The 20155-nt window shown below is 44.2% G+C and overlaps 2 protein-coding genes across 6 annotated transcripts in view; both read left to right on the plus strand.

The window, feature by feature from the left end:
* Positions 1-1997, plus strand: part of gkup (glucuronokinase with putative uridyl pyrophosphorylase) — a 21500-nt gene extending 19503 nt beyond the window's left edge. For all 4 annotated transcript variants that reach the window (XM_085478926.1, XM_085478924.1, XM_085478925.1 and 1 more), the window contains one exon: positions 1571-1997. In XM_085478926.1, the coding sequence (XP_085335052.1) occupies positions 1571-1666 (96 nt within the window). In that variant the 3' untranslated portion in view covers positions 1667-1997. The remainder of the gene's footprint in view (positions 1-1570) is intronic.
* Positions 1998-2064: 67 nt separating this feature from the next.
* Positions 2065-20155, plus strand: part of ubash3bb (ubiquitin associated and SH3 domain containing Bb) — a 46978-nt gene continuing 28887 nt past the window's right edge. For both annotated transcript variants that reach the window (XM_085478922.1, XM_085478923.1), the window contains exon 1: positions 2065-2589. In XM_085478922.1, coding sequence (XP_085335048.1) covers positions 2462-2589 — 128 coding nt within the window. In that variant the 5' untranslated portion in view covers positions 2065-2461. The remainder of the gene's footprint in view (positions 2590-20155) is intronic.

Raw genomic sequence — 20155 nt, forward strand, 5'->3', positions numbered from 1 at the left:
TCAGCATCGTTTTTTCACTGTGATTTTCAGAGTTTCTTTATTCAGTCTGCAGACGGGTGATTTTCATTTCCATCCTTTCATTCCACATGGTGACCAGTGACCAGTCTAGAATACAATAAAATAATCCTTTAAGTGTCCCACAAGGGGAAATTTGGACGTAACAGCAGCAAGAAAGACCTATACAAACAGACAGCAACAGGACTAATTATAAAATGACAACAAATTATACTGTCTGGTTTCTGTGATAGCTTATTCGATCAGTTGTTAATGAACAGCAGGGTTTGGGGGGATTGTTACCCTGCATGGCAGTGTGTGTACACCCAACTAGTTATGGGTTTTTGGAAAATCCCAAATGTAACACGTCATTTGTACAGTGACTGTATGTTTCTCACCCGGCCCCCAGCCTCCTCCTCTGGTGGGAGACTGAGGAGTAGGGATGGGTATCGAAAACCCGTTCTTGTTGAGAACCGGTTCCCACTGTTTCAGTTCCTTGGAATCGTTTGCCATTTTTGCAAACGATTCCCTTATCGATTCCAGTCGCCCCGAATGACATCATCACGTTGCGGAGCGTCATTTACCTGGCAGGAAACACGGCGCGTAAGCGGCTCAAACGCTCAAAAGTTTGGTTACACTTTACGAGAACGGATGACGACAGGGCAACTTGCAATACTTGCAAAGTAGATGTTTAAGGGAGGAAACACTACGAATATGCAAAAGCATTTGCTCACAAACATGCGATGACCTTAAATGAATGTCGTGTTTTTAATTCGCTCCGGACTCGTGAATCTCAACCCAGCAGCAGCGGTAACGTTTGCACGTCCTCTCCCGTTAATGTGGCAGGTAAATAATCAACTAACAGCATATTATGTTAGCGCGATCTGCCTTATTACAAACCTGCCATTACTGTGCATTTAGTGACCATGATGAGACAGACAGAGTCTGGCTCAGATGCTGGCAGTTCTCGCTGCAGTCTGCCGGTAGCGTCTCCTTTCAGGCAGGATAGACGAACGTCACTGAGCAGTGACTCAGTTTGTGGTCAAAGGCTTGCACCCATTTGCCACAGCAGATGATTTTCAGTAAGTGAATGTGTTTAATTGTAGGCAGGGACATTACTGGATATTCTTGTGTAATTGCTACAGAATAATTTATGTTACACTTTGTTATTGCTACAGAAGAATATTTATTTTATTATTTTACATTTACAATGTTTTTCCTGGGGACCCTGTGACACCCCATTGAAGAGCCGCAGGCTGGATCTCTTAAGATCTCACTGTTGGGTTTGTAAGGCCATGTTACTAAATTTCTATCTTGTTCAAAGAGAAGATATAAAACAAAGTTCTAAGCTAATCGACCTTAGTGTTCTCCTTTTTTTAAAAGAATCAATAAGAGAATCGATAAGAGAATCGAATCGTTAAACAGAATCGAAAATGGAATCGGAATCGTGAAAATCTTATCAATACCCATCCCTACTGAGGAGCATCTTAGGTCACTCGTGTCGCTGGGGCCTGTTGAAGTTGTGTATGTGGAGCCCTCTCTCTCCCTCTGATGCAGTCTGTGTTTGGCCCGCTAGGTGGAGATGAGGCGAGCTTTCCAGGAGGCAGGCTGTGTGTTCTGTGTCATCTCACCATATAACCCATCTGCCAGCGCTGTCGGTGGCCAACACTAACCTCACACGTCTCCACACGTCGGCTCAGTTGGGGCCAATTCACGGCCGTGGCACAGTGCACGTGTCTGAAAGAGCTCCGGTGTCGTTTCAAAGACTAAAATCACTACAGTGGAGAACAAAGCTTAGATGGCATTTATGCATTTTAATAATTTTGTGTTTCATAGAATTCAAAATGTGCCAGAAGTGCAATAAAAATAATTTCCAAAGCCCTAACATATCCATGTTTGTTCCTCACAGTCTGTGACCAGAGCTCCAGCAGGTCTGACTGTAATACCGCCAAGTGTTCATGATAATGAGGGGAAATAAAGTGATACTGATGAAAGAACCAACAGTTAGTGTCTGGTATTAAAATGTGTCCGAGTTGTTTTCAGTGCAAAACAATCATTTTATAGGAAACGGTGTCTGGAGCCTGTCGGTGCCGCCCAGCACAGACGGCCCCGCTGCTGTTCTGCTTTAATGGGCAGCAGTGGACACATGACGCACTGCTGTCCTACATACGATCACGTAATTGTGTATAATCCAAGTGTATTTTTACACACAATAAAGGCAGCTTTCACAGCGGCTCGTGTCTGTTTCACGCTATAGTAAAGCCGCCGGTGTCGGTGCGTGAGCTGCGCTGTGCTGCTTCCTCCAGTGGGCGGAGTAGCGGGCTCTGCCTGGCCGCGCAGCGCTGCGCTCTCTGCCGTGCAGTTGCCGTGATCTCTTCACTCATGCGGACCCAGCTGAAGCTCGTGGACTAGCCGGAGGTGAAGTGCTGGACTGAGTCAGACTGCAGTGGGCTGAGGCCGGTTGAACATGGCTGCTAAGGAAGACCTCTACAGCAAAATCCTCCCTCGGAGGCTCCGGCAGAACCGAGCGGGCTCGATGAAATGCAGCTCCAGCCTGGACGTGCTGCTGTCCATGGGCTTCCCCAAACCAAGGGCGTAAGTAGTCCGTGTATGTGCGTGCGCGCGGGTACATGTTTGTGTGTCTGCTGGAGGATTACACGAGAGTCACAGCGGGCGGTCCACAGAGCCGTGAGCACCGTGACGGTGAGCGGGCGGACGGACGGGTCAAACGGCATCAGCGCGCTCCCCGCACAGCCTCACTCACAGCGGCTAGCTGCTCTCCCGTTTCCCGTGCGTGTATGACATTTTACATAAATATAATGTCCACTGAGCGTGGGTGAGTGAATCATAATGAACAGAGGTTAGCAGGAAGGATGACTGGGTGGTGTTTAAATCTTGGCTCTCAGCTGTGCTGGGATGTAGTGACACAAAGTGACGACATTAGAAGTTGAATTATTTCTGAGGTTTTCTATGGTCACGTCATGTTTCATGTCAACTGTTCACAAAACTGGAGTCAGGAGTCGTGTGTGTGTGTGAGCGCGTGCGGAGGGGGTCTCATGGATCACCCTGTGTCCTGGGCCTTTACTGAATGGAGGGACTGTCTTTGACTTGGCCAGATCGACGGGTTCACATCTGTCCAGTCGGCTGCAGGCACTCACTGTAAACACAACCCTACTGTATGCTGTACATCACCACCACGAAAGCAGCCCTCCGCACTCAGACCCTGAGAGAGGCTGCGAGGATTTACTGTCACCTCACATATTTACAAACATAAAAGCAGCAGGTTTTAGTTCCAGAGCTCTAAAAAAGCAGATCGTGATTAAAGGAAACACAATAAGACACCACATGTTTGAGCTGAGCAAACACACAAATATTTGAGTGGATTTCCGCTGATAGAATATAAATAAGAATTAAATAAACCGACCAGGAAACTCGAGTGATTTGTCAAACTGAGGTCCTAAAGCTTTACTGACTGAACAGCCTCTGTGTCAGTGGTGTGGGCACACAGTCAGTATATATGTCACACATACAGCAGACCTGGGCTTAAACGATGCCTCCTGTCAGTAGCTCTGATGTGCCTGATAAACTGAAGGTGGATGTAGTCACTGTTTGATTTGTGACGTTCCGGTTTTGAAGCATCGATCTGAGTGTTTTTACCATCGCCGTCTCAGCTTTTTTGAAACCAGATATGAAGAGTGCGAGGTGGATCTGCCCGTGAAACCAAAGTGCGCTGCACGCTCATACTGTAGCGGCCTGTCAGGTTATTATCCCGTTTCACACTAACAGACACTTTTGAACTACGTGAAGATCGTGATGCATCAATGAAACTTGAAACTGCTAACTAGTCTAGTCAAGCTGTTTGTACAAGCAAAGCTTTACGCTGCTGGAGGAGTCGGCCCTGCCAGCCTTGAGGAAAAATGTGGGTTTAAGTAGTTAATGGTTCGTTCTTCAGACGTGGAAGCCTTGTCCATGTTTTCCATTTGCCCTAAAAGCGGCAACGACACGTCAGAGGAAAAGGTGGAAGTTCACCGCGGGCGCAGGCCTCCGCATTAGGGCACTGTGTTTGGTTTGTGACGTGAGGAGACAGAAGCATGTAGCGCTCGCAGGCTTTGTTCCATTTCTAGTGAATTTGTACGTCTGCCGGCTTACAGGGCGGGTGTCCTACAGCTGGGCAGTTATTGTACAGCTGGTTTCTGACAACGTTTTAGAAACAGCTGCCTGATGCAGCCCAAAATAATGATTGTGTGGTCAGAAAACCAAGACAGTTATCAAAATCAGACTAAAAGTGGTTGGAGCTGAGCTGGAGGGCTCAGAGGAGAGCCAGTGCTGTAGTCTGGGCATAAGGAAACGATGGCGACCATCGGAGCATTGTACTGACTACAACACAATTATGGATGCACTCGTTTTCAAATTCTAGGTTAATATTGATGCTGATATTAGAAGATGCCGGTGCTAATGGCGTGCCAGTGGTTTCATCACCGTTTATCTGATGTGTTGTTGTTAGTGCTTACTTCCCTCTGAGGAAACAAAGAATGCTGAATGGGCCGTGGTCTGAAAAAGCACCGTACGCCTACATATAACACCGTATCAAGGGCAGCAACTGATTTCTATTGTAATCTGTTCATTGTTTTATCTTTAAAATGTTAGAAAACAGAAAGAATATTCTCCATGACGTTTCTTGTCATTGTTTCGTTCCACATCTACAAACATTTGCAGTTTAGTGTCGGGGAGGTTAGAGGTTTGTGATGTCTGGAAAAGCAGAAACTGTGTAACAGTGACTGAAACTGAATTAATCTTCATACTTTAAACCAACAAAGGCAGCAAATGTTTGCTTTCCTGTTTGTTTCCTTGTCAGTTAAATAACGTAGCTCGTACTTTTTCAGGACTTACACGTACACGATGAAGCAGTAACTGTCAGCTGACTGGTTCTTTCCCGTGTCACATGATCATCACTTTGAATACTCCATGAATCATGGCCGTGTGTTTTCATTAACACACCTTACTTCCTGTTTAACATTTTCCAAACGGTGACCTCTGACAGCCGAGCTGCTCCAAACAGCAGAAATCATCTTAATCTACATTACGAAGCAAATCTCACAGTGCTCCAGCTCTGAGAGGGTTTCGTCCAGGCACATGTCACACATCATGTGTGTGTCAGAGGAAGTGTGCTGTGGTTTGATGAATGGACACAGAAAACAATGACAGGCCCTGCAGGCAAGCCAGCGCTGGTGTAGAACCCACTATCACAGCCCAGTGATATCAGCCTGTGACTCCTTCGCCTTTATATGGTCGCCTGCTGATCCCTCATCTCGGTTTTGTTGAGATTCAATCCATCTGCTGTGGCTGCGCAGTAGGGCTGCCACGATTAGTCGACTAGTCACGATTGTGTCGATTATCAAAATCATCACGACTGATTTAACAGTCGACGCGTCGTTTGAAGCTTTGTAAGATCCCAAAAGACGCAGGAATAAGTAGCAGGATTTAAGAGTGTAATAACGGACTGAAACAGAAGATGGCAGCACTGCATGTACAAGGATGCCAGCTGCCGTTAAACCCCGAAGAAGAAGAAATAGCGTCCCATAATTCATAGCGCGGCCCAGCTCAGTTTCCAACAATGGCGGCAGCTAGTTAGTTTTAATATTACTCTTATTATTCTTTCTGGGTCACAAAATAAACGTTTAACATATTTTCAGGGAGAATGTAGCTGTGTAAACCTCAAATATCTGCTCAGTTTATCAGGACACCGCATACTTTCAAAAGCGCTCCGACGTTTTCGGAGACGTCTGTTACCCACTAGCTCGATAGCTAGCCGGGGGCGAGGCTAGCTAGAGCCGTGAGAACAGCGGACTCCCAGTGTTGTGCCAAAAAGTGATTTCCAATGTGTCTGTGTATTTTTTATGAGTAAAACCTTTACATGTGTTGGTAAATAGACTTCGGTGAACAGGGTTTACAAAGGGGTTATAAATTGAATTAAAAGATCAGTTTTTCAAGTATCTTTATAACTCTGTGTTACTGTACTTACATTATAACAAATTCGGTCCTTTATCCCCACTTAAAATATGTTTACAGAACTATTGTAATTAGTTTGCCATTTCTGCTGTTCTTTTGGCCAACTTACTCTTACAAAAGACTTTTAATGTTGATGAGAATTGCATAAATAAAAGTAATATAAAAGTCACTGCCAAAAACTGATTGCGACTTCTACCTTGTTACACAAATGTTGTTTGTGGCCCAAGATGACTTTATGTTATCCATGAAGGATCCATTTGACATATGTTTCACATATTATAGCCCGACAAGTTATTTATAGCAGTTTAAATACGACCAATCACTATTTGGCACAACACCGGCAAATCGTTTTCAAACCCACCGCCGTCTTTCGCTACTCAGGTTAAACATGATATATGAGTCACTTAGAGAACTTAAAAATGTTGTTGTTTGGCTTTTTTCAGTATTTTATTTGTTGCTGAGTAAATCGGTTTGGCTGAGATTAAAGTTTTTACACAGCTGAATAAACATCAAGCAGACAGCTGATTATCAAAAGTGTGAGATGCTGGAGAATTTACTCTGGTGTCCTGTTATATTTTAGATAGCAAGGAGTTTATTAAACTTCACCGAAACAATCTGCAAATGTCATTAAAATGTAATAAACTATCATCTTGTCTTTATTTTTAGTTAGCACAGACCTTAAACACTTAAAGCTGTAAGCTAATGATAGTTATATAAGAGCAGATGCTGCTGGTGCAAGAAGCTGTACGTTTTACGTCCAATGGATCTGATTAGTCGACTATCAAAATAATCGTTTGTGGCAGCCCTCCTGCGCAGTAGAGAAGAGGTTACAGTTTGTATTGTAGTACTGGACATCGATCTCAGTGTCCTCCTAAACATTTGCTTTAGCAGCTGACAGAAATCAGCACGAAAGTCATCACGACTACTTTGTGTGAATGTGAAGTTATTTTGATTTAATAAGTCTGTCATTATTATAAAATGTAATCACAATATCCCGACACAGTCAACTCATTATTCCAACATAATTTCATCACTTCATTCAAAAGGTACTTTGATATTTCCATGCCAGCTAAATTAAAAAATGCAGTTATCGCATTTGTTTTTTTATTAGTTCACTTTCTCGTGATATTTAAAAGCACAGCACTATCATTAATGTCAGCGAGGTCCCTCACTGCTGGCTTGTGTCTAATTTTAAGGAGGCTGTGACAGTAAATGTAAATCTGTCATCGATCATAAATGACAGAAACGTAAAGAAAAACAACTCGTCATAACCTATAACATCATGTTAAACATATCCCTGTACTAATAATAACAAAAAGAAATCTATCCTGCCATTAGCATCAACTGACACTTCGTCGTCGTCTCCCGTACGTCGACTCCAAGTGAAATCACCGAATCGATCGCGTACGGTTTTCTCATCTGCAGAGAGAAACGGGCTTCCAGGAAGTCACGAGGTGCCTCCCTTCAACTCTTTAAATGACAGCCTCGTGCGTGTTAGCTACCTCTTAGTGCAATGTTCAGTTATACATGAAACAAGTCAGGCTTGGTTTCACTACAAAAGTCTGAAATGTGAGCGTGTTGGCTCAGGATGGTGACAGAACTAAAGAACGAGCTGGCTCACTATCAGCTGCACGGACAAACTGTCTGCGCAGTGAGAAACAGATGCTGTCAACACGAGCCATCAGAAGTTAAGCTACAAGAACAACAACATCCTCTGATTGTGTATCTGAAGCCACCAAAGTTACAGTTTGGTGACTTGGTTATTTCACATGAAAAGTCTGTTTTCATTCATTCAGAGGCACGTGCTGGTAGATGGTGATAATGTAGTCCAGTATGTGTTAGCTTTCATGCCCAGTGCGCTTCAAGCCTCAGTTATAAGCAGCAGGGCTTTAAAAGGCTCAGAATAAGACTGTGGCTTTAACCTCTGCTAGTGTGCATTCATACAAAGTAAAGTCTGTGCAGACTTTGTGCGTTTCATCCTTGAGTAAATAAGTGATTTTCTTTTTTTGGAGGCAAACACGTCTTCGGGGGAGTGAAAATATATTTTTTATATAGAAAAAATCTAAATAGAGTTTAGTCATCATGTTGTGACCTAAGCGAGCCACACACACTCGCCTGTGTCGCTGTCGTGTAAGACATTAAATCTCACACGTAACTAAAACTGGAATCTAACGTTTCTTTTCGTTGAGACGACTGAAAGTTAACGTGTCGTTTTTTTACCCTGGGTTCATCAGTAGTTCAGATTGACTTTGCTGTAAGTGTGTGTCTTTGTTGCATTCATGCCTCTGTTGTTCGCTGATGAAAATGAATGTAAAAATGTATTTTTTATGAACCCTAGGTCCAATAACATGAACAGCAGAGAACTTTAGTAGTGGAAATTTCTGTGCTCTGTTATTAATATGATGGAATCAGCATAGTGAAATCATTAATTAATTAATGAAAGATGTTTGATAAGAGGTGAGAGAACGTGAGGCTTTTAAAGCTGCACTGACATGTCCATAATATTTAACCCACACACTGTGACTTGCTCTTTAGCATTTTTCCTCATAGGAATTAACATGTTTTGTTGGAGAAGAATAAGACAGTGGACACGTGTGTCAGGTTTTTGTGTAGTACATTAAGACTGACTGGTTTTTCTCGTGCACGTAGGGGATGTAACCTATATAACTGTGGCTTGGCGTGCATCTGCCATCAGCCTACAAAGAAGAACTTGAGTTCTTATGTTCTGTCAGATGGACGCCTACTCACTTCCTGTGAAGATAATGTGGTTTTTTACATTTGCTCTACTGGTCATAAAATTGCGTTGTCTTTCTGAGGACTGCAGCGCACAAATGTGTGCGTCCTAGGCTCTAAACCCGTGTCTTTGCTCGACGCTGCTGATGTGTTTCTGTTGCTTCACACCAGCTGTCAGCAGAGGAAATGTGTTTTCTGTGTATCTCAGTTCAAGCGTCGCACATTTGCTCTTTTAAAAGAAGGAAAGAAAAAACGCCTGCACATTGTCCAGTCCTAGCCCGCTGCACACAGCCGCTGCAGAGAACCACAAAGTGCTGTGAAGTCGGTAACGCTCATGAATTATTGAGTCATTCTCTTTGAAGTGCACATGAATATGAAGGTTCCCTTTGTCTCCATCTTTTCTGGAGTACTTAAAGATAAAAACACAAAATCCAAAAGATATCTACCTGACATGTCATCATTACGCGGAGGAGCGTCTAACAAGGTCACATAAATGACATTAGCCTCCTTCCTGAAATAGGAGAGGTGCATCACTGTGCACAAGTAGCACTCCTGCTCAGTCATCATATCAAGCTTCATTTGAAGCTCTGTCCGGAAGCAGGGAAGCAGACAGCACTATCAGATTATGGGGCCATTGTCTCCGCTCGGATATCTCACTGTGGATTTATGAAATTCGAGGTAGTGCAGCTGCCGGGGGGAGGAAGGGAGGAAGGGAGGGGGGTGCTTTGCATTTCAAATGAGCTCCAAACAAATGGCCAGCTCCACAGTAAGAATGCACTGCTTCGAGCGGTAAAAGCAGAAGCTCTGTGTTAATGTGGCCTCGGACACAGGCGAGACCCTACAGCAGTGTAACAGTTAGCACTGCTGAGGGCTGGCGCTAGGAGCGCCGCAGGTTTCCTGCATGTGTCCTGGCTCGCAATGTCATTTCCTGAAACACCCAAAATGAAAGTTCTCAGTTGTGAGATAGCTTGGCCAAAGTGGCTGAAGAACATCAGGAGACCCAAAATACTGACAAAAAGTTAACTTGGTGCAAATAAACTGAACTTAAACCAAAGTGCATGTCATGTGCACTCGGCTGCGCTGAACTGGTCCTCCAGCATCTCCGAGCACCATGTTCTCCTGTGGACTATTCAACAGGCAAGACTAAACACACAGTCGTGATCATACACTTATGATGTGACTTTGTACCAGCAGTGAACACACACGTCTATGGTGTAGCCATTACAGTTTGCAACAATATAACATATAACTCCCAATAAAACTGACTTTATTAAATTATCCCCGCCCCCCACTTTACCTGCTCCCTTCCTGTGATATCAGCACTAAACAGGAAGCTATAAAGACAGGAAGTGAGGCAGCACTTGGTTCCTGGAACACAGGTAAGTAAAGTGAGTTCAAACCAAGTAAACTGGACAAACTGAGAACTGAAATAAATCCTATCAATCAATAATAAATCAATCGTGCAAACATAACATAAAGTTTGGCTTCATCAGAACAAGAATGTTTGCTGTCCTCAGCCACTGTCACATCAATGTTTTCACAAACGTGTGAAGAGTGACTACATGCAACGGTATCATTACCGCAGTGCTGCTGTTCAGTGTGCTTGCTCTGACATTGGTTAATGCCCTAACCCTGTCCCAGTTCTGTCCCAGTTCTGTCCGTCCCAAAATGAAATTCTCGGGGTCATCACTGATGACAGCATAGCATAAGAGCCTCTGACAATGATGCTTTTCACGATGGTCCGTAGTGGTGACAAGCTCCGCCCACTGATTCAGTCTCCTTCAGACTTCTTGGGTGGATCGGGTCAAAGGTTTTGAAACAGGCAAAAGGACACAAGGAGTCACAAATGTTAGCTCAGAGCTGATTATTCCCTCCTCATCATTAGACTTTTTAGCAAGAGGAAGTTTGTGAAAACAAGTGTACGCAAGAAAGTTGTGCAACACACTCACGTGGTCTCACTCTGGAGTTTGTTTCTTATCCTGCTGAGCTCCGTGATCGAGACAGTGGCCGCCGTCTTGGCTGTAAGGGCAGAAAATGAACTGCAGATGGATGGGCTGTCTGTTTTATGGAAGACTTGAAAACAAAGAAAAGAATCGGACCAAATAATGTATGTGGTGTTATTATGTACGTGCACACGTTTGCAGTCAGACGAACAGCGAGGCCGCTCTGACACGTGCTTTGTGTGCACTGGTAAAACAAGCCCGTCCATCAGAGCAGGCGGATAACAGTTCAGTTTGATTTTAAACCATGAGGTGTAAATATGACTGTGGTGTCTTTGTGACGCTGCAATCTGCATTTCTTCTGCGTTCATGATTGTATCTGGTAACCTGTGGCTTTAACACTTATCTTGTCAATATTCAAACTGGGTCCGGCGGCTGGTATTCGCAGCTCAATGTTGTTAGAATACGTTCATGATGCAACTGCAGCTTCACACTGTTTTTACGGCATGCTGAAGCATGTCAGTATTATAGCTGTGGTGTTCATTAGCACAGAGACATAATGAGTTGCTAGCAGAATGATTGTTGAGCTTGTTGAACCGAATGACCGTCTACGTGGATGATCTCATATTTCAGTGCTGCCGTGACCTTCACTTTAGATTTTCAGTGCCGAGCTAAAACTGGTGGGATTACCCCAAATTGAAAACGCACCGTCTGATGATCTGAAAGAGCTCTACAGTGTGGGTTTGTGTACATGCAGCTCGGGTTTCCCTCCAGCTGACTGATGACCAAAAACAATACTGCTAAGGTTTTCTCCTGTGTGCTAGTTTCACACCTCTGAAGGCAATACTCTGGTGTGCTTAGTAATAGCAGAATCTCACTATGTTCCAAACCAAGTGTGAACCTCAGATGGATCAATGACTCATTGCCTGTTTGACTCATTCAACATTTATTCTTTTACAGTTAAATAAGGCAGAGCAGTGATTCCCACATGTCGAGTTACCCAAACATGTTAGAGGCCACACAACTATACGTGCCTTTCTCTCTTTAAATAATAAGGATATCCATGATCAGCTTTCTTCTAAATAATCCATTTGCTCTTACTTTGAAAGAAGAAGTGAGACGCTGGTGTTTTTTCTTGCTGACCAGCTCATTCAGCTGTGCTGAGGTCAGTTTTAAACCAGAACCTGCAGCAGACGGAGAGCTGCAGGACGACTTCTGTCGAGCTGTTTTAACTTCAAGAAGCTCGTTATTTTCGTTTCATTTAAGAAAAGGAGTTGTTCTATAAAACAATATTTCCTGCACATTGTGCAGCCGTAAAAACAAACAGCAGTGAAATAAACTCCAGCACTGCGAGCCGCAGTGATGTGTGGTAGGATGGGCGATGCACTACTTTACATTTTCATAAATTTCAGAAATCTGTCTTGTGGTCGTCCTTCTCAGGTATCAGTCACAATAATCGGTGACATTTATTGGACTAAAAAGAACAAGCAGTGGGTTTTCTGTGAACCATGAGTATAAGAGTGGGAACCAAACGAGTGGGCAAAAGACACTAGGCTGGGGTCAGGGACCAAACCGGAGGTTCTTGTTATTTGACTGTGAGGCGTGTCACCGAGGACAGCTCTCTGTTCCTGCAGACCACATGAGTGTTGTCAGGGTGAACGAGAGGCCAGGTGGCAGTGGACTCTCGTGGCTCAGGACCTGCACGGATAAGCCCATAACAGACTCGTCTCTGTCGCACACCACTGAGAGCGGATGAAAAACCATTGGAGGCAACCAATAATCATGTGTTTGCACAGTCAGCAGTGGTGAACTTTGTACTTCCTCTAGATGGCAACCAAAGGATCAACCTGAGCTGTTGCATGCAGAGGTTTGGGCCTTCAGGCAGGCACAGAAAATCTTCACAGCATCCAGGCTGAGTCGGACTTTTGTTGGCTGGTTTGACGTGCTATTTCTCTCTCAGTTCTGACCTGTGATGCATTTTAAAAAATACTTGTGTTTCTTGGGGAGGATAAGCGACCTCTTTCACAGCTTTGATAGCTGACAGCAGCATCTTTCAGGAGCTGTATCTGGCCTCGTTGCTCACGAGCCTCCCCTCCACGCTCTGCAGCGCATCTCTTTCTCAGCTTTGGACTGTATGCTCAAAATCCATAACCCACGCCAGAGTGTGTTTTTGCTACTTTGTGCTTTCATTTGCAGCGCAGGTAGGGAGGGTACGGCGGAAGCGCTGTCGGCCGTGGTGCTTCTGCCTCGGCCAGAGAGCCTCTCTCGTGACCGCCACGCACAAACACAAGCACGCAAAACTGATCTGTGAACACAGTTGCTGTTTTTATTTTGGTCCCGTAAAGCGGGCCACTACAGGGTTGAAGGGATCAGGAATTAAAGTAGATTTGATGTAGCATTTAATCTCATGCCCAATTTGATGTGGACGCTGTGTGCGCGCGAGTGTTCGTGCACACATTTCAGTCTGCGGGGCCCGTGCGCTGCTGCGTGCGTGCGCTCGTGTGTCATCTGCTGTCAGCGGCTTTTACATGTTTGTGTTGTTGTGTGCTCGCTGACGACCGAGCCATCTGCGCCCGCAGTAGCTTTGCCAAGCAGCGTCTGGAGAGGCTCCAGCAGCCTGCGTCCTCCAGTGCCTGCCGTCTGCCCGGCGCGTTCTCGGCGCTGAGAACCGGCAGGAAGCTGCCAGTGTTGGAGCAGCTTCCAGCTCTGTTCTCCCCCTGCTGAGCTCCACTAATCCTCCTGGACGACTGGATTGAAATGACTGGAGAAGAAAATAGATTTGATGAGACATTTAATCACAGGCCTGGGTGTAATAAGTTTTTGGTGTTACGCGCAGTAAACGTCAATTGTACTTGTGATAATTTCAGACCAAAGCAGGGTCTCGTCTTCATTTTGAAAATCGTCATTAGTTTTTACCAGCACTTAGCTTTGTCGGCACAACGCAGCCAAATGCACCCGAGCAAAGAGCTGAGGAGACGGAGCCGCTGAGGAGAGCACGCCGCAGCCTCGCAACGAACTCGTGCAGAGAAGCGGCACAGCCCCACGCTGCTGCAGGTCTAATGTTAGGTCATATCTCATCTTCTGGGTGTAGTTCAGTTTTTGGGTTCTTCTCTTATTTATTTGTCACATGTAAACAGTGTTGTTTTAATGCACCATTTGAAATGTGCTTGTCCCTCCTTAGGTGTGCACGTGAACTACACACGACTCTAAATACGACTAAACATAAAAGAAGTAAAAGGTGGGCTGTTCTTCTGCCCCGAACTGGACAAGAAAAGTTTAATCAAAGCTTTGAGAATGAGCATAAATTGAGTTTGTTTTCATTGCGATCCTGTTGTGTCGTAAATACGCTCACAGAAGGTCAAAGTGAGCCTGTGATTACGACCCGTAACGTGACTTCCTGTTAGCTCAATGCCCGGCTTTGAACAGTGAAATATGAGTCCGATTTTTCTTTCCGTTAGCATCTGTGTGTGAACTCATTTATCAGTGTATGAATGGGTGCATATTTGGAGTCAAATCAATGAGTGAACAAGCGCTCTGGGCGGCTCCAACAGCTCTGTCTCTCTCCAGCACGGGCCGCTTAGGATTAATGAGTGTGGATGACAAACAGCACAGAAAACAAGTTCTTGGAGAAAGATGCTCATCGTTTTCCCCAGAGTTCGTTTTCACCGTTAATAACACGCAGGCCGAGTCTCCCTTATCACTGCGGGGGGAAGCGGTGTTGGCTCTGCAGACAGCACAGCTCGCATCACCGTAGAGCAGAGCCGACGCTCAGCCTCTCTGAATATAGTTCCAACACCTGTAGACCATACAGCGACACAAGAGTGCACAATTACTACAAAATGAGGCACAACAATTCTAATTTCCAGATTTCAGTTTTTCACAACATAAAGCTTTTTTCACCAATACCTGCAGTAAATAATATAAACATATAAACAGTGCAAACTATTTCCAGTGAAAAGATATGCTGTAAACTTTATATTCATCTTTGCTCCAAATGGCACAGCAGCCTCAGAGAAAACAGAACGAGGCATCTTCAGCACATGTTCATACAAGGCAGCTCAGTTTACCATCAGTTGTATGGGTGTGCATCTGTTTCTGCATATTTAGCAAAAATGTGCCATTTCTTCACTCAGTGAGGTGATGGTTCAGCTTCAGCAGCAGTTTGCTCTCAACTGTTCAGCAGTGAACAGGAGTCCTGCATGACTAAGATTCCTTCACAAGCTCCTGATGCAGGAAGAGCTGTATTGATTTTGATCGACAGCTTCTTGATGTGAGGAACGCCATGCAATAGATCCACACCTCCAGTGAATGGACATGAAAGGTACCTCTCCAGCCCTGCTTCTGGCTTACCTCAAATTCAAATTCAAATTTTTATTTGTCACGTACACAGTCATACACAGTACGATATGTAGTGAAATGCTTGGACAACTGCTCGTGACCTAAAGAAAACAAAAAAGGAAAAGGCTATGAATAAGATAGGAAATAAATATGAAAAATTAAAAAGGGTAAATTTAACTAGGAAGGAATAAAATATAAATTAAGGTTAAAAATGAAATAACTGTACAACACAAATTAGAATGAAGGGTAAATTTAACTGGGAGAATAAGATAAAATATATAAATTAAAGTTGAAAATAAAATAACTGTACAACAAAATACACAATATAGAACTATATAAGAATGTATGAAGAAATCTAAATATAAATAAATATATACACAATAACAGCAGCTGTACAAGTATTAACCGGAAATGAAGAATATAGTGACCAGTGTTGTGCAAAACCAAAGTCCAGAAAGTCCAGTGTGTGTGTGTAAGAACTGTATGTGTGGGTCAGTACTGTGTGGTGGTGTGATTGAGAGACCGTATCGCCTGCAGGAAGAAGCTCCTCCTCAGTCTCTCTGTGTTGGTCTTCAGGGAGCGGAATCGCTTTCCTGACCTCAGCAGAGAGAACAGTCTGTTGTTGGGATGGCTGAGGTCCTTCACCATCTTCCTGGCCTTGGTCCAGCAGCGCCTGCTGTAGATTGAGTGCAGGTCAGGGAGCTCGGAGCGGATGGTGCGCTCAGCTGACCGCACAACCCTCTGTAGAGCTCGTCTGTCCTGCATGGTGCTGTTCCCGAACCAGGTTAAGATGTTTCCCGCCAGGATGCTCTCTATGGTGCACGAGTAAAAGTTCCTGAGCACCTTGGAGGGCAGTTGGAAGTCTCTCAAGCGTCTGAGGTGGTAGAGACGCTGTCGGGCCTTTTTCACCACGGTGTTGATGTGACAGGACCATGACAGGTCCTGCGTGATGTGAACTCCGAGGTATTTGAAGCTGTCCACTCTCTCCACTGGGCACTCGTTGATGACGGGGGTCTGGTAGTTCCTCTCCTGCTTAGTGCTGAAGTCCACTATCAGCTCCTTTGTCTTACTGACGTTTAGAAGGAGGTTGTTCCTCTGGCACCAGTTCTCCAGATTCCTAATCTCCTTCAGGTAGGCCGTCTCGTTGTTATCAGAGATCAGGCCCACCACGACGGTGTCGTCAGCAAACTTGATGATGGTGGTGGAGCTGGTAGTGGCCACGCAGTCATATGTGTACAAAGAGTACAGCAGGGGGCTCAGAACACACCCCTGGGGGGCTCCAGTGCTGAGAGTGGTGGAGGCTGAGACATGTCCGCCCATCCTTACTGCCTGTGGTCTGCCAGTTAGGAAGTTGGAGATCCACTGACACATAGATGAGCTGAGTCCCAGATGCTCCAGCTTGGTGGTGAGTGTGGAGGGAATTATGGTGTTAAATGCAGAGCTGTAGTCTATGAAGAGCATTTTAACATAATTCCCCCTTCTAGTGTCCACGTGAGTGAGTGATGTGTGGAGGAGATGAGAGATGGCATCGTCTGTGGAACGATTTGGACGGTAAGCGAACTGTAGTGGGTCCAGTGTGTCTGGTAGTGAAGAAATGATGAAGTCTCTGACCAGGCGTTCAAAGCACTTCATCACTACTGAGGTGAGGGCTACAGGGCGATAGTCATTGAGAGAAGCAGGGTGGGGTTTCTTCGGGACAGGAACAATGATGGACTCTTTGAAGCATGTGGGGATCACCGACTGAGATAAAGAGATGTTGAATATCTCAGTGAACACAGGAGCTAGCTGGTATGCGCAGTCTCTTAGGATACGACCTGGGATGCCGTCTGGTCCTGCTGCTTTCCTGGTGTTCACTCTCTTGAAGGCTCTCCTTACTTCATGCTCGGAGATGACGAGCACGTTTCCGGTGCTGGCAGTATCTTCCTGTCTGCAGCCGTTAGCGCCGCTAACACTAGCATTGTTGGAGACCTTAGCTGCAGCCTCGAAGCGAGCATAGAAAGTGTTCAGCTCGTCTGCCAGAGTCACGGCCGCGTTCGTCATACCGGTTGTTGGTGCTTTATAGTCCGTTACCTGACCCCATGGATCCATCATCTTAGTCGGTTAGGCTGCTGTTTGTGCTGGTCTCATCCAGCTCTGAGTCTAGGTGATGTCTGATGAAGTTGAAACCTGTGGAAAGATGTAAGGTTTTCAAAAGAATTAGCTCTGGTCATTAAAGTGCTGTATACACTGCCAAGCTGCAGATGTTTGGCAAGAAGATTCAATCACACTGGAGATGTTTTTTACTAACTCTTGTAGAAAAACAAAATCCTGTCATTCATGTCCCGCACAAACAGTTTGCAATGAATTCCAGATTAAGTTTAAAATAAGAACGCGTGCAAGGCTAAGCAGTGCTCGCCAATAGATCCTCCTGTTTGGCTGTTACTCTGGGAAAAGACGAAAGACGGTGATGGAAGCGCGACTGGAGCTGCGATGTAGCCTCTATAATATTTATATTGTACGAACGTGATAATTCTGTATATTGTAATAACCTGATATTATATTGTTCAAACGTGAAAGGTATAGTGTTAGAACAATAAACTTTTCACTTTTCTATGTTTCTTTTGCCTGGGTGGCAGCTCTATGCCTCCGTATCCGAGGCTTTTCAATGTGGCCTCACAAAATTATCACGACTACAACAACCATGAAAAGAGCTGCATGCTGCTCAATCACAGCTGCCTGGTCAATGTTTGTCATTAGTAATTTAGCAAAGTTGACGGTGTGTGTCTGTGTGAGTGAAAGACAGAGAGGGAGAGCGAGGGACAGATTTTGTATGATAAGCTTCATGTTATGGACGCACAGTGTGAGCACTCAGGTCGCATCAGAGCATCAGGCCGTATAGTGTGAGACCTGCATCGTGACCTATGAACTTCTAACCCCTGAGATTTAATTGTACAGTTTGAGCAGGAGCTGAATAACGTGACTGAAAGAAATCGCAGTGTTTGCCCAGCTTAATGCAGACTGTTTAAACTAAACATCCTTTGTATGTGAGGCCAAGGCTGTTCATCCTCTTCAGCTGTGGCGCAGACGACTGGCTCTGCCATGTTTTCTTCTTTCCGTGTGTCGCTACTTTGAAACGCTTGGGCCGCTCTGTCCGCCACAGTTTCAAACTGGTCATGTGACTGCATGGCCACATCTGATTGGTAAAAACGTTACAGAAAACTCCACTGGCGGCATGTTATCTAATGTGTTAAATTTATTCTTTTTTAAAGTAACAAGTCGAATTTTGCAAATGTAGCGGAGTAAAAGTACCGTTTCTTCTTTATAAATGTACTCAAGTAAAAGTAACGAGTATCGTGCAAAAAAGGTACTTTAAAAGTACATTTTTTGCAAAAACTTCCTCAAGTAAATGTAACGGAGTAAATGTAACTCGTTACTACCCACCTCTGCTACTGGTTTAGTTTCACTCACAGGGTTGTTGTTGAGAATATCTCCACTTTTACTGATAAACACATAAAGTAGTTATTCAAATTAATCATGATGTCAAAAACCAGAAATGATTTCATCCTGTTTTATCTTCTGTTAGCTGTTACAAACTGTAGCCCTAACCTGTGTGTGTGTGTGTGTGTGTCTGTGTGTGTGTGTGTGTGTGTGTGTGTCTGTGTGTGTGTGTGTGTGTGATACAATATTATTGCAATTTTTTAAAATATTTTGCGATATTCAGATTCTGTACATAAAGGTAAACTTTATCAATATTCATTTTATCTAATATCAAAGTCTCGCACTCAGTCTTTCTCTCATTTCAGTTTTATTGTTGACAAACTGAACGGTTTGTATTACAGTCTAGTCCAGCTTAACTGAAACCATCTGGTACAATTATAGCTATTCTGAACTATGCAATATGAAAACTATGCAGCCCCTTCAGCAACTGAAGAATTTGAAAGTAAATTAAAATAAAATATAATTTTACATTAAATAAAAAAGTTTTAAACTTAATTAAAATAAAACATGTCTTAAATTAAAATAAGTAAACTGTCGTGTTTATTGCTGCCAAAAACAAGTTAAACACATTTGACAGTGTCAGGATTGTTGCTCAGAAAAAGGATCAACATGCTCTGAAGTCAGAGCACAAAAACCTTTTTTTGTAACAAAATATCGATTTCTGCTGTCCCTGCATCGATACAAAATATCACGATACTACACAGTATCGATTTTTCCCCCACCCCTAGTGTGTATCGTAGCTGGCTAACCCTGTAGTTAGCTAGCTACGATACAAGCATGTGCAACAATTTTCCTGCATGTTCTTGTGTGGCTTAGATGGCCTGTGTGTGTCTCGTCATGTAACGTGATAAACATTTCTGTCCTGCACAGACGAATCTGAATGCACTCGTAGTTTCATTTGTTCATAAAGATTTGTTTGTAGTGTGCGAGTGTGTTTTCATGTAGTTGTAAAGCTGCCAATCAAACAGAGCTGTGGCAAAAATAAAGAAGTACATATTTAAAGCTGCACATGGTTTCTGATGGTTTGCACTGTGCTCGAGTAAACACTTTGTGAGCTTTTGTGTGGCTGGAGACTCCCTGGAACAATGTACAGTAACACAGAAAAACAATTCTCAGTTCTATTGTTGTGAGGACGGAAGTTTGTATCCCCGTCCGCTACACGCAGCACAATGCTGGCTCATTATAGCAACACAGTCTGTGAGAACAAACGCACACTTAGCTCAGCGCTACCCTGGAAAAACCAGCAAGTCACCACTGCACAGACGTGCTAAACACGCACTCTGCTGGTTTTTGAAGCAGGGACGCAGTTTAGTGAAAAGTTAACATATATAAACATGCTCAAATGACCTTTTTCAGCTGTATGAGATGTGGAAGGGAAACATTAGATGGAGAAAGAAAACAACATAAACCGAGCTGACGGACGCGGTGCGGGCTGTCGTGGAGAGAGTCTCACAACTTTTACATTTTAGCCTTTTTGTGTTTGTAGAACAAAAGCAGGACCAGAGCTTTGTGACATGAACAGCTGCACACAGGTCACCTGGAACATGTTACAACTGCATGTTGACGCGCAGCACTAGTTCTACGAAACAAACCAAACTATAAAATGTGTTGTTTCGTCAGATTATAAAATCAGCTTTCGATAGGGCCATTCGTCTGATGTTACT

Source organism: Copadichromis virginalis, linkage group LG14 (assembly GCF_057382275.1).
Source record: "Copadichromis virginalis isolate Kocher_CV1m ecotype Utaka linkage group LG14, C_Virginalis_male_GT1.1, whole genome shotgun sequence".
NCBI classification, from domain to species: Eukaryota; Metazoa; Chordata; class Actinopteri; order Cichliformes; family Cichlidae; genus Copadichromis; species Copadichromis virginalis.